We start from the raw sequence: 14,994 nt of genomic DNA, 5'->3' as shown, positions 1-14,994 counted from the left end.
CACTGCCTGTTCTGTCGCTCCACTTCTGTAAATAAACATCACTCTCATCACCAGTCAACTGCCTGCATTTTGGGTCCTTTTCCTCCTACACCACACGGCTCACCCGGCCAGCCGTGATAATGATTAATGTTTTGTGGGTTTAGGTTTTGATTGTCAGGACAATACATGGACAATACATGGATCCTAGCAATTTTTAACAGAAGAGTTCAGCCTTAAATCATATAGATATTCACTTTTCTTCAGTTTTCTCTCATTACGCTGTTTAAAGCAAGAAACACATGTGTAAAACACGTGCTTACACTGAGTACATTACCTTCTCCATCATTTTTGAGCTACAAACTTGCAGAATGCTGGTCATTATTAAAATGAACTTGGTGCATCTGTTTGTTTATAAATTTAGATATGGCCTAGTCTGTGGCTGAGAGAGTTGCTTCTGGTGTGTTGATTTCATGTGATTCACTGTTAGTGTCCATCCCTGGGTCTGTACAGCACTACAAGTCTGATGCAGACGAAACAGATGAATTGCAAAGGCAACAGATTTGAGATTTATCACAAGTAATCACAGTATTATTGCAAACAGATTGAATGTAATTACCAACTTGACCCCATTCAATCGAAAAAACTGGTGGCAGATGGATCCCTGTCTTATAGCCATTTTCTCGCCATGTTCATGCACCAGTGTCATTTTGAAAATAGAGTCGTCTCAGACCTAGTCCCTGTCTTTAAAGTGACTACTTCAAAGGAAGGGACCTGTGTGTTGATTGCACACGGTTACAGTAATTCTAGCTGTGCTGCAGTCACCAACCACTGTTTTCTCTATTGTAACTGAAGCCTGATATATTTACCTGGGGACTTGTGGTTTGGCCGGGTCTTCCGTAGCCTTTCACATCCTTGCAGTGTGTGAAAAGCTATGGATAGGGTGGAATGACCCGTAAGTGTATTCACATAGTGTCGACACCAAGACATCTCACTCCATAGCTTGCCTGTTTGTTAAAACTGATGATAACCTTAAGACAATGACTCAACAGAAAGTGCTATCAACCTACTTTCTTTCCACCTTTCCACAGCAAGAGGACCCAATGCATTTCCAGAGAGCTTGCCTCTCTGCTATTGAGCCTCAGTGGGAGATCCGAGTGGGTGACCACCTTTATTGCATCAGAATGAAGCTAAAAAAGACTCACGCATCAGTAATGGCAGGAGTACAGGCTTGTGGCTCTCAAATAAACTTACTGCCCTTTCTCCTGTTATCTACCTGACTCTGTTCAGGCTATAAATTCCTTTCACTTCAGGCTTTGGTTGTCTGTGGTTTTGAGAAAAGTTTTCTAAGTAAGAAACTCAGTTCAACAGAGCCACACACTCTCTGAAATGATGACAGTCACAACTTTAAACAAAGATTTTTTACTTATATCGCCTAATATAATTTCCCTCGTCTCAATAATCCTATCATTGATTGATCAGCTGGTAGCGGGGGTAATTTCTTTCTTGCTACCTGTTTCCCGTCCACCCTGACTTCAGTTAAGAATCTTGTTTGAGCTGAGTAGTTGCTTTCCTTAGAATATTACAAGCTTGGACAGGCCTTCAGCAAGGCTTGGCCTCAGACGTTACCTCCCCACTGTCCATACAAGTGCACCACAGACAGTGTTGGGAAGGTTACTTTTAAAATGTATTCCATTACAGAATACTGAATACATGCCCCAAAATGTATTCTGTAACGTATTCCGTTACGTTACTCAATGAGAGTAACGTATTCTGAATACTTTGGAATACTTAATATATTATCATGCTGTTTACAACTACATGAATGTCCTATTGCTGTGATTTATTACTGTTACTGAAGGTCCATGGCTCAAACGTAGTAAAGGGACCTCTGGCTAATACGTCGGGTTCGTGTCGGGCTGGTAGCGAAAACTAGCTTTACTTTGTTGTCTGGGTCAACTTTGCTTGCGGGAGACAGAGAGAGGCGTTGAAAGGCTTCTCCAACGGAACTTATTTTTTCCGGAGGAAAACACGAACACGGTGTACAGTTGAGTCTTAATAGCTTACTTACAGCTGGGCTCGTCAGGCACTCTTCTTGGCTGCTGTGGTTATTATTATATTTACATGCTTCCAGCTCCCGTTTTTGCTCCGTGACAGCTCGGACTTTTCCTTTCTCTCCCTCCCTCGCTCACAGACACATAACGGGTATGGTAGTCCATTCTCCCTGCAGCACGGACTACACTGCCCATCAGGCTACATGCTTTAGAGCTATGCCTGTAGCATTCTGCCTTTTAGCTTAGCACAACAACAACAACAACAACAACAAAAAAGCGCTCTCTCACCCAGGAAACACGCAGAGAGAGAGAGCGCGTCACCCTGTAACCATGGCAACCGTAACGCTGCCGCCTGGAACAACAGAACGTAGCTGTCAAACAAACCCAAACAATCCTGACCCGCGACAATATGAAACAGGGAAGTACCGCCGTGTATTCCATTTATTTCAACAAAGTAACTGTATTCTGAATACCACCTTTTTAAACGGTAACTGTAACGGAATACAGTTACTCATATTTTGTATTCTGAATACGTAACGGCGGTACATGTATTCCGTTACTCCCCAACACTGACCACAGATGTCCTCCCTTGGGCTCTGTTTCCCTCCAGCCAGATTTATAATCTATCATGCAGTGAACATGAAGCCATGGAGCAGTTCATTTTATTCTCTTTATATCATGTGTCCCCTGTCGTCAACTCTGTGGTCAGGAACCTTTTTTTGTTTACAAGAAAGAACAAAACCCGCACCCTTGCAGTTTCTGTCATTGGTTACACTATTATAATCATTTTTCTACCATTAATCAGTTCAACTTGTTAACCTCTTGACTGTGGCCACCATATTCTCTGAACAGAATAGAATAGAATAGAATAGAATAGAATAGAATAGCTCCTGTAACTGGTGACCTCTCTCGTGGCGCCATCTTTAAATTTACAGAACAGGACACATTTGCCATTGGAAGTCAATATTAGTAACTGTGCCTTTTGTTTTAACTGGTGCTCTTGCCATTTTTCAACACTAGTTAATGACATGATAACAAACTACCTTAATCATTTTGTGTTTCAATTGATTATATTTTCATTTTTTCCATCCATCCATCCATCCATCCATCCATCTTCATCCGCTTTATCCGGGGCCAGGTCGTGGGGGCAGCAGCCTAAGCAGAGAAGCCCAGACCTCCCTCTCCCCAGCCACCTCCTCCAGCTTATCCGGGGGAACACCAAGGCGTTCCCAGGCCAGTCGAGAGATATAATCTCTCCAGCATGTCCTGGGTCTGCCCCGGGGCCTCCTCCCGGTGGGACATGCCCGGAACACCTCACCCAGGAGGCGCCCAGGAGGCATCCTTGTCAGATGCCCGAACCACCTCAGCTGGCTCCTTTCGATGTGGAGGAGCAGCGGCTCTACTCTGAGCCCCTCCTGGATGGCCGAACTTCTCACCCTATCTCTAAGGGAGAGGCCAGCCACCCTTCGGAGGAAGCTCATTTCCGACGCTTGTATCCGCGATCTCGTTCTTTCGGTCACTACCCACAGCTCGTGGCCATAGGTGAGGGTAGGGACGTAGATCGACCGGTAAATTGAGAGCTTCGCTTTTACACTCAGCTCCCTCTTCACCACGACGGACCGGTGCAGCGTCCGCATCACTGCAGCCGCAGCACCAATCCGTCTGTCGATCTCCGGATCCCTTCTCCCATCACTCGCGAACAAGACCCCGAGATACTTGAACTCCTCCACTTGGGGCAGGAACTCATCCCCGACCCGGAGTGGGCACTCCACCCTTTTCCGGCTGAGAACCATGGCCTCAGATTTGGAGGTGCTGATCTTCATTCCTGCTGCTTCACACTCGGCTGCGAACCGTTCCAGTGCGAGCTGGAGGCCTTCACCCGATGAAGCCAACAGAACCACATCATCCGCGAAAAGCAGAGATGAGATTCTGAGGCCACCGAAGTGAAAGCCCTCCGCCACTTGGCTGCGCCTAGAAATCCTGACCATAAAAATTATGAACAGAACCGGTGACAAAGGGCAGCCCTGGCAGAGCCCATCACCCACCGGAAACGAGTCCGACTTATTGCCGGCAATGCGAACCAAGCTCTTGCAACGGTTGTATAGGGATCGAATGGCCCGTAGCAATGGGCCAGACACCCCATACTCCCGCAACACCTCCCACAGGACACCCCGAGGGACACGGTCAAATGCCTTCTCCAAGTCCACAAAACACATGCAGACTGGTTGGGCAAACTCCCATGCACCCTCAAGTATCCTTGAGGGGATAAAGAGCTGGTCCAGTGTTCCGCAACCAGGACGAAAACCGCATTGTTCCTCCTGTATCCGAGGTTCGACTAGCGGACTAACTCTCCTTTCCAGCACCCTGGCATAGACTTTCCCAGGAGGCTGAGGAGTGTGATCCCCTGTAGTTGGAACACACCCTACGGTCTCCCTTCTTAAAGATGGGGACCACCACCCTGGTCTGCCAGTCCAGGGGTACTGCCCCTGATCTCCACGCAACATTGTAGAGGCGTGTCAACCAGGATAGCCCTACAACATCCAGAGCCTTCAGGAACTCGGGGCGAACCTCATCAACACCAGGGGCTCTGCCACCAAGGAGTTGTTTAACTGCCTCAGTGACTCGCGCCCGAAATTGGCGGGTCATTCCCTCATCCCCAGACTCTGCTTCCTCCTTGGAAGACGTGTCAGTGGGATTAAGGAGGTCCTCAAGTATTCCTTCCACCGCCTGACAATTTTCTCAGTCGACGCCAGCAGCGCTCCGCCAGCACTATACACAGTGCAGGTAGAGCACCGCTTTTCCCCTCCTGAGACGCCTGACGGTTTGCCAGAATCTCTTCGAGGCAGTCCGAAAGTCTTTTTCCATGGCCTCTCCGAACTCCTCCCACACCCGAGTTTTTGCTTCAGCCACTGCCCGAGCCGCATTCCGCTTGGCCTGTCGATACCTGTCGGCTGCCTCCGGAGTCCCACAGGCTAACCAAGCCCGATAGGATGCCTTCTTCAGCCTGGTGGCTCCCTTCACCTCTGGTGTCCACCATTTGGTTCGGGGATTACCACCACGGCAGGCACCAACCACCTTGCGGCCGCAGCTCAATGCAGCAGCTTCGGTAATGGAGACACTGAACATGGTCCATTCGGACTCAGTGTCCCCAGTCTCCCTCGGAATGCTGTTGAAGCTCTGCCGGAGGTGTGTGTTGAAGATCTCGCGGACTGGGGCCTCTGCTAGACGTTCCCAGCACACCCTCACTACGCGTTTAGGTGCACCGGGTCTGTCCAGCGTCGTCCCCCACCACCTGATCCAACTCACCACCAGGTGGTGATCAGTTGACAGCTCAGCCCCTCTCTTTACCCGAGTGTCCAGAACATATGGTCGCAGGTCTGGTGATACGATTACAAAATCGATCATCGACCTGTGGCCTAGAGCGTCCTGGTGCCACGTGCACTTATGTTAATGCAAGAGTTAATGCAAAACAGAAATATGTGGGGCTTCGCTCCCAACACTCAGAGTAAGGAATGAGTAAAGAGTTAAGGCACAGAGCCAAAGTTTTAGGACTGTGATCACAGTTTTGAGCCATTCAGCTGTGCCAGTAATGTCTTTGTTCTGATAACTTCTCCCTGTCTTATATTCCATGCTCACTTGGGGAAATACATGGAAGAGCAGATGAATTGCACTCACTGGTCCAGACGAACTCTTAATCTGAATTGCCTCTCACCAGGCGACCTGTGCAATTGCCTTGCAACCCAAAGTCTAAACCTCTGGGCAACCAGTTGATCACAGCAACTACTCACTCTCTGTTTTAGACGGATTGCAATGATTTTTCCTGGTTGCAAGGAGGTTGCAGTTCTATGTTTACTATGGTGTGACTGAATCTTTAAAGCTATTTATTTACATTATACATTATATACATTTGTGAGCACGGTGGTCATTTCACATGAACCATGAGATCAAGTAGCTAATTTTATGTCACTGCAGTGAGTCAGAGACAGACATGTGAAACTTCAAACTTTAAAGCTGCCCTTGTTACTGCTCTAGACAGATGACATACTGCACACTGAGTAGCAATCTCTTTATAATCTTTATCCTACTTCAGTGAAATTAAATTAAGTTTAAAGCGCAGGATCCTGATCAGAGAGTATATGCATGACCTCAGCTGGATTGGAGGCAGGGAGCCATATTTAGGCTTTGATAGCTGCTTATAAGAGGTTTGAACTTCACAAAAAGATTTGGGGAGCGTTGTCAAGAGCCAAAAAAACCCCATCATTGTGTAAGATGTATAATTGGTTATTGGAGCTTCAGAGTCCAGGGAAGTAAATTAACTTAATTGGATCAAATCATTTTGTACATGCAACATCAGAAGTTCAAGTCTGGGCAGGCAAACCGTAATTATGAGTTTAAACGATTTTAGGTTTGCTTGTTATTGGGTTAATCTGATTTTAGAACACAGATTGGAAAGGTGTTTATTAGCTACTTGATCTCATGGTTCATGCGAAATGACCACCATGCTCACAAATGTAAATAATGTGTAATTCAACCAGCATGTGTTGTTGTAAATAAATAACAGAATGAGGAAAAAAGGCTTTTAAATACGCTGCCTCTGTTTCTTGGAATAATCTGCAGAAGGAACTGAAATTATCAGCATTGCTAACCTTGGGGGAGTCTAAGTCCATCTTAAAGGAACGGGATAACTCTTTTACTCAGTGTGATTGTTTTTAATGTCACTCTTAATTGATTTGTTATTGTATATTTTTCACATGTTTGTATGGGATATTGTATTTGTTTTAAATGTAATGTTTTAAACGTACTTATGTGGTACATGTATTTTTGACGTTTGTGGCTATGATGCCAGGTCTTCCTTGGAAATTAGATTTTTAATCTCAATGAGATTTTTTACCTTGATAAATAAAGGACTAGTAAAATTTGGCTGAAGTCCTTCAAAATATTTCTGCAGATGAATCAGAAAGAGGATAATTTAGCAAGACTGGGGGGCCACACCAACTGGAGAGAAAAAAGAAACTTACGTGCAATACTGCCTAAAACAGTCCACACTAATAATTAGGCAAAGAAGATGAATGAATATTTTAAAAATGAATAAATATATTTTAATAACCATTATACCCAAGGCTATCCTTCATAGTTTAATAACCAGTCATGTTTTTAAAATCAAAAATATCTATTTGCTTTTTTGTTGTAAATTGCAATAAAATGTAACAGCACATCTTCTGGTATCTACTCCGCACTCTTGAGACTGCACTGCGAGACACAGTAAACCTTGCAACTGGCACATGTGGCAATGGCAATGGTAGCATTTGGACTCCCTGGGTAAACCTGAGTGGCTGCAGGTAATGTCTCATGAAACATAAGCGAGAGGAACATTAGCAAATAGCAAAACTATAGAACAAAAAGGCCAGGAGAGAAAAGGAGATGCTAATGGTTTGTGGCCATCACCTGTAATTCCTTTTTGGGGGTTGTGTTGCCGCTGCTTTTCCAGTGACCTGTTGCCACTTTCATTTCCATGCAGGTGAAACAGATTCATAATGGTTTATGCTTTCAAGCTGGACTAATTGATATCCATGGAGTTAAACTGACTTGGTGTTTCACTGTGATGATTGAGCGTTCTGTTAATTTTATTGAGCAGTGTGTACCCTCAGGCAGTTTTCATCTCACCTACTTAATGACTCTACCTTAAATTTCCTTGCACCTTTCTTCAAACAAAACCAGTATAGTGTATGGTTGGAAGTGACTGAGAGTGAAAGAAAGACAGAGAGAGAAACAGATGGCTAATCCTTTTCACTTAGTAGCAGTGTCATTGACTGTCACTGATAACAGAGTGAACATCCCAGGCCAACGTACTCTTTCCCTGGTGGGTGATGTACACAACAACAATAACAACAACATCAAGCTGCTCTCACTCTGAGTCTGACAAGATCAGCTACTGGAGGGCATACCCGCTGCCAAGGTGACTTCTGCTGCCTCTGTGTGTGTGAATGAATCTAGCAAGAGTAAAAAAAACAAACAAAACATACTGGCAGAAGAAATACAGCAGAAATTCATAAAACAGCCAAAACACCTGGCTCTGTATTACTCTGAGCGTTTTGGTTTGTTACCAAATCATTTATCACTTACTGAAACCTTTCTCATGTTCTTATATTTTCCTGAAGTGTGTGGAGGAGAGGACTCAAATGCAAAGGTGCTGAGAGTTAAATGATAGTGAACTGTCTATTTTTAGGCTGTTATAATAAAAATATAAACAGATGAATAAATACATACATAAAATAATAGTTTTTTTTAAAAGTCCAGAGATACAAAACCAAAAAATACACAGGGAACACACAACACAGGCAAACATGCAGAAAACAGTACAACGCAACAAAGGACAAATAAAAAGATGATTATTTGTACTTGGATACACTGAAGGTTAATGAGGAGAGTGGAAGCAGCTGGCAAAAACAGGAGAACCTAATCAAGGCCAACACAGAAGACAAACAGCTACAACTCCAACACTTAGACAAGACCCTAACACATTCAAATGACATAGAATGATACAAAAAGGAAGGCTATGAAGGTAACACAAATGATAATACAAAATAAACCCTAAGAGTATACTAAAGAAACATGAGCAAGAAATGGACCAAAGAACAAGCAGGTTCTTTCTACTTTTTACAAACTTGTGTTTCTCAAGGACATAAGTTAACTAAAGAACTCAAGTCAAATATAAGAACCCAGAAGAAACCAGACTTCAAAGAATAAACAACAAGTCCAAGAAAACTATAAAATCTGGTCCTATGACCATGAGAAAAAATATGACATCACAGACCAAAACAGCTCACTAAGGTAAAATATGACTCTAAAGAATGAATGAACTCAATGTTATAAAAGAGGATAATGTCAAAAGAGAAATTTAATGGCATCTTTAATATTCAATAAAAAAAATGTAAAATATAAATATGTTACAATAGGAGCTGAAATATAAAATGAATGCAAGTATTATTGTAAGAGATGGTAAATATTTTTGTATGTGTTGTGATGTCAGAGAAAATGTTCAGCTGCATGTTCAGTAAGTGGTGCATAGGGCAGTCTGGATCCATTAAATATCTACAGCCATTCACCACAGCCACATTAGAGCGACTGTTGCGTCAGTTAATGGAGGAATGCACATATTGTTGATTCAAATCACGGATTCCTTTCACAGATTGAAACAGAAAGGATGAGTAATATGAGTGCATTCCAACAGCAGTTCAGTCCTGAAACCACAAAAATGTTACTTCACAGTTACATATCCAGGTTTACACAACTTTCCCAACTAGTGTAATCCACATTTCTTCCTACAGCTCAGATTAAGGTCGCTGTCTCCTGAAAAGTTTTGAAGCCAGTTATGGTCACATTGTGGTCCAGGAAGTGTGAGTATTGTCATGTCTCACTGCAATGCTCCATGAACTTAATCCTTTCACTGTGCTCCCATTGGTCTTAATCAGCTCACCAAGCTCACCCACAATATTGCCCATATAACACCTTAGAGTCTCCATGATGGCAGGTGGATCAGCGCCAGTGCTGAAAACCCATCATTTCCTCCAGGATTGCAGTGTAATGTGTAGAAAACTTGTGGATTTGTAAAATTTGACTTTACACCACTTGCAGAACAAAAATGACCAATTAACCTTCACAGAAATCACAATGCGCAACAAAAGTAAACTTTAGCAGGTGATAAAATAATTTTAAAAAAATCAAGGGAGCTTCTGCAAGGGCTACTTCCAATTCAATTCAGTTTTATTCATATAGCGCCACATCACAAAAACAGTTGTCTCAAGGCACTTAAAATTCTAAGGTAAAGACCCTACATTAATACAGAGAAATCCCAACTATCAGACGTACACATATGAGCAAGTATTTTGGCAACAGTAGGAAGGAAAAAACTACCTTTATAGGTAGAAACCACTAGCAGAACCAGTCTCAAGGAGGGCCAACCATCTGCCATGACCAGTTAGGAGTGAAAACCACCAAAACAGGCGAAAAAAAAAAAAGTCACATACCTGAGCTGAGCTTCAGAGGTGCTGTCTTCATGCAAATTTGAAACATCTGATTAGGTCTATCTTGTGCTTTTGGACAGATAAAAATAATATGGACATCGTTCTGCAAGAATTTCAATATGAATTTCAATTCAGTGTTTCACAAAAAATATAGAATTAGTGGAGACAATTATACATCAGAATCCAGTACAACACTCAGATTTCAAATTTATTAGGAAGACGCAGCTGTCAAAGTTACACTGTTAAAAACAATTATAATATTTATACTTGGTAACATAAGTCTACTGTATAATGTCACTTTAATAAATACAAAAAACTATCACTTTCATTCAGAGGTGTCAAACTGAAGGCCTAGGCCCATACTACACCACATTAACTAAATACCAGAAAATTTCCTACTGATTATAATGATTTCTTTCTTTCTTTCTTTCTTTTTTTTTTTTTTACAATGAGTCCACAATAAAAGGACATTTTCAGTGGGTTCAGTTTTGAGCTAACAGATATACATATTTAATTCTTACAGTTTAAGCCCAAACAGTCATGCTGACACATTTCTTTCATTTACCAAGCAGTATTTCGTTATCATGTTGGAAGACTGAGACGTACTTTTGGAATTGAAATTCGTTTTCTTATATTCAGGCATTTAATGTGTAATGAAACGTCTTTACACTGACAGAAAGGGGAGTTTCACTGGTGCAGCCCACTTAGCATCAAAGTGGTCTGCATGTTGCCCTCGATATAAAATGAGTTTGAGTCCTGCTTTTATTCACAGCCAAATCTCCCTGACCCTGGTCCTGCTAAAGGTCTCTTCCTGTTCAAAGGGAGTTCGTTCTTCCTACTGTGCCAATGTATTTGCTTAACATTTGATTCTCTGTAATACTATAGAGTCTTTAATATCAAGTGCTTTAAGTTGACTGTTATGTGTTGGCACTATAAAACCGAGTTGAGTTGAACTGAGTTGAATATTTAGGTATGATGTATTTTTTTACCTAAAAAATTCCTAATTTTCCAGAACAAGTGAATGATTACTTTAACTCTTATACGTTAAAAAGTTAATGCCAGGTCCTGTGCTCTGATTTTGTGCTGTTCAGTCAACTCACTAAGAAACTATGTGATGTTTAATGCACTGTGCAGGATAAATATTTATTTTACACATTTTGGAGATCTGAATATGAGTTAAAAGTTCTTGCTCACCTTCCTTATCATGTTCTCTTTTTCTTGTTCTGCTTGTGTTTCTGAAATTGACGTTCATTTACAGTATAATGATGGAAAATATGAAAATGCTTATCAGTAACAGAGGCTAAAGCACATGTTTGATGCTCTGTGTACAGAACATCTGTCTGCTTGCAGGATTATTTTGATTGCAATCCTTCGAATCCTTATTTTGATCATTTGGAATAGACTTGGACTTACGTTTAGAGGCTTCAGTTAAAAAAATTATTTGCATACATACATGCATTACACAAAACACTGCTATAAGATAAAAAAAAAAAGAAAAATTAAATATTAACAGCATTCCCTTTTAATTATTTCCTGTCGCAGTTGTCAGGTTCAGGTTGCCTGTGGTAGGTAAACAAGGGAATATATAGAATTACTTTTTTGCTCATTGTGTTCAGTTTTATGTTTGGGTCGTCGAGCAAAAGAGCACAATGAATCATTTATCACTGCTGATTGACTGTCTTGGAGATAATTTGCATAGAGACTTTCAGAGTCAACATCAGCGTTCAGTCTACTGAGGCTTGCACTCAAGACGGCTACCGGTGGTCTGGCAGTCTGCTGGTCTTCAGGTCCAGTTTCATCATAAGTAAAATCCTTAAAGTTTTAAAGAGTGAAAAGAGAAAAAAAGTAGTAAAACATAAAAATGCTATTAGCATGCTAAAAGCATTGACATAAAAGTCACTGCCATCCTTATTAAACACAGCTGGTGTTATCTTGTTACTGAAGATGGCATTATAAGATTTTAGCTATCAATATTTTAATTTATGAATTAAGCTTTAAAGAGTTCAGTAATCAAGAGATCACCTCAATAGACGTTACTGGTGGAATAACAAAACTGTTAACTGAATAATATGCATGCAAACGCACACACCAGCCTGCCACCCCCACCCCCAGACATCTAAAGAACACCAAGGTGTCTAAAGAAAAGAAAAAGCAAACTAACTTACCACATGTGCATCTTCCTGTGGAGACACAATTTCTACAAACGTACAACAGGAAATGTGTCATGGACGGTGTACCACATTTTGCATACACGATGTCTGTGGTGGTGTGTGTGATCTTACCCATTTTTCTTTTAAAAGTTTGCATAAAGTTCAACATGACCATCAATACTATCACCAGTGTTATGGCAATGACACCTAAAATTAAATATGGCACAATTCCTGGCCGAAAAAGAAAAAAATGAAGTTATTCAAAACAAAATCTTTATCACATTTCATAATATTAAGAATATTCTTTATCATGCTATATTTTAGAAATTTATTTCTCTAATGAACTCACATCTGAAACTACTGAAAACTGAAGAAAATGCAAACATCAAAATTTGACTCAACATGATAACGTGCACGCACAGAATACAACATGAAGAAACTTGTAAACCACTGATTTAGTTCATGTGTGTTCTTACCAGCTTTTTGAATGGGTGGTGTAGTCGGTGTTATATAGGATAGGACAGATGAATTAGTAATAATATCCAAATGGCTTAAAGGCATAATGGTTCTGTTTAAAACAGCAAAGGACACAGTTGACCCAGGAGTGACTGTCTTAGCACGTTTTTTAGGACCTGGAACCATAAAAGCAGCATACATTTATAAATAAATTAAGATTTTAAGTTCCTTCTGATTTGAACAAAAGATTTGTTTTGTTTAATTCTTGAAAGAAAAGAAAGAAAAGAAACTCACCATGTACAACTTTTAGATTGACCTCTATAAGTGGATCATAGCCGTGTCTCTCAACTCCACAGTAATATTTTTTTGAGTCTGCCAATTCAAGATTATTGAAAGTCACTAATAAATCATTCCCTTTGTTATTTAGGATTACTCTGTTTCGATATTCAGTCTTTCCAGGCGCAGCAGTGATGATTATGTGTTTTGTTTTTGAGCATGGACTTTCACAAAGGTACTTCTTATTAGTGTTCACACTGATCCAAACCTTCCAGTCTGAACATGTGAATGACACATCTCCCCCAATTTCACCTTGTACATTGAGTGTCATCATCTCCACAATATTGAGAGCTACAAGGAGAAATAATAATAATAAAAAAGTTTTCAGTGAATGCATACCTTCAAATATTAACATTTCTATCAATAGTGGTATGAATTTTATTTTAATATATGCAAACATTACTTGACAGCTACCACGTTTATGTACCTGCTTATTGTCTAGGTGCAAATACTAAAAAAAAAGCAAAAAAAAGTCAACTTACCAGAAAAAATAAAAGCACATCCACTGATTTTTACCATATTTACAATGAAATGATAAAAATGGTCAATGACATAAAGTGTGTGGCAGTATTGACAGATAGCTCCACTGTCGATAATTTCCACTTCCCCTTCCCTTTCCTGTAACTCTTTTATGAGCTAGACGCTCCTCCCTTTTGCAAACACACACAGACACACAGTCCATTCGCAGCTTTCTCCCAGTATGTTTTAAAGTTGAACAATGTTTTGTATTTACTGTTGTTGACTTTAGAACTTCACTATGAAAAACTAAAAAGACTGACAACAGCAATCGAAAATACACATTCAGTGATAATAGCAATCAGTATTTAATCAAACAACGTGGAACACTTGACAGCTTTACCCACACGGTCGATTAAGAGTGCTATAAACTTGAAACACTTGAAGGGTTTTTTTCTTTTAACTTTTTTAACACTCATACCACTTAATGTATGAATGTGAATCATTGTCTCAGGATCACTTTGAATCACTGTCAGAACTAATAAATTGAAAATGTGCATTAAGGTCACATACTGTAAGAATAAGTTTCAAAAGAAAAAAATCATTATATAACAAATTATATAACCAGTTTACAGTTACTGTTATTTTTTTCAGGGTATGGCTATGATACACTATGATTATTTATTTGCGATCGTTAAACAGTCTACAGCACAATCACAACAATCACATAAGAAATTTATGGGCCTTTACTTCCAGCACTCACAAGCCAATGACAGTAGCAATGACACTATGTCAGGGAGGGGGACTGATCTGACCCATTATATTTCTTGAACTTCTCATAAAGCCACAAACTGTGTTTCAGAAACTCACAACTAAAATAAATAAATAAATAAAAAATCCTGCCCTCATGCCTGAATGACTACTGGCCAGTTGCACTGACTTTGGTGGTAATGAAGGTGTTCGAAAGGCTGTTGAAGAACATCATCTCCTCCTCCATCCCAAACACCACAGATCCGCTCCAGTTCGCCTACCGACCCAGCAGATCCACTGAGGACGCCATCGCCCATGGCCTGCACACCACTCTCAGCCACGTGGACAAGAAACAGGGTAACTATGTGAGATTGCTGTTTGTTGATTACAGCTCAGCGTTTAACACAATAGTGCCCAGTAGACTGTTCACAAAGCTGAGAGATGTAGGACTCAACAGCTGTCTATGTGGATGGCGGTTGGAGTTCCTCACTGACGGAACTCAGGTGGTGAAGGTGGGTAGGTGTGTCTCTGACAGCATCACCATCAACACGGGAGTGCCACAGGGGTGTGTACTCTCACCACTGCTCTACTCCCTCTATACTTCTGACTGTGTGGCCACCAATGGCTCCAATACCATTGTGAATTGTGATGACACAGTGGTGTTGGGCACCATCACCAACAATGATGAGGCAGCCTGCATGGATGAGGTGAAGAATCTGGTCTCGAGGTGCCAGGACAACAACCTCCAGCTGAACGTCTGCAAGACGCATAACCATTTTTGTTTTGCAGTAT

General features: G+C 41.1%; 1 protein-coding gene across 1 annotated transcript; it reads right to left on the bottom strand.

Annotated features, from left to right (window-relative positions):
• Positions 1-10,256: 10,256 nt before the first annotated feature.
• Positions 10,257-13,572, bottom strand: LOC120440736 (CMRF35-like molecule 5). Its single transcript, XM_039613920.1, has 6 exons — positions 13,479-13,572; positions 12,955-13,287; positions 12,681-12,836; positions 12,337-12,435; positions 12,220-12,251; positions 10,257-11,866 (listed from the first exon to the last, which is right to left on the bottom strand). The coding sequence occupies exons 1-6, from the start codon at positions 13,513-13,515 to the stop codon at positions 11,606-11,608; spliced, it is 918 nt and encodes a 305-aa protein (XP_039469854.1). The 5' UTR covers positions 13,516-13,572; the 3' UTR covers positions 10,257-11,605.
• Between the last annotated feature and the right edge of the window lie 1,422 nt (positions 13,573-14,994).

Source organism: Oreochromis aureus, linkage group 6 (assembly GCF_013358895.1).
Source record: "Oreochromis aureus strain Israel breed Guangdong linkage group 6, ZZ_aureus, whole genome shotgun sequence".
Lineage (NCBI taxonomy): Eukaryota > Metazoa > Chordata > Actinopteri > Cichliformes > Cichlidae > Oreochromis > Oreochromis aureus.
Note: the sequence above shows the minus strand (reverse complement) of the source record. Positions and strands in the feature narration are given on the sequence as shown.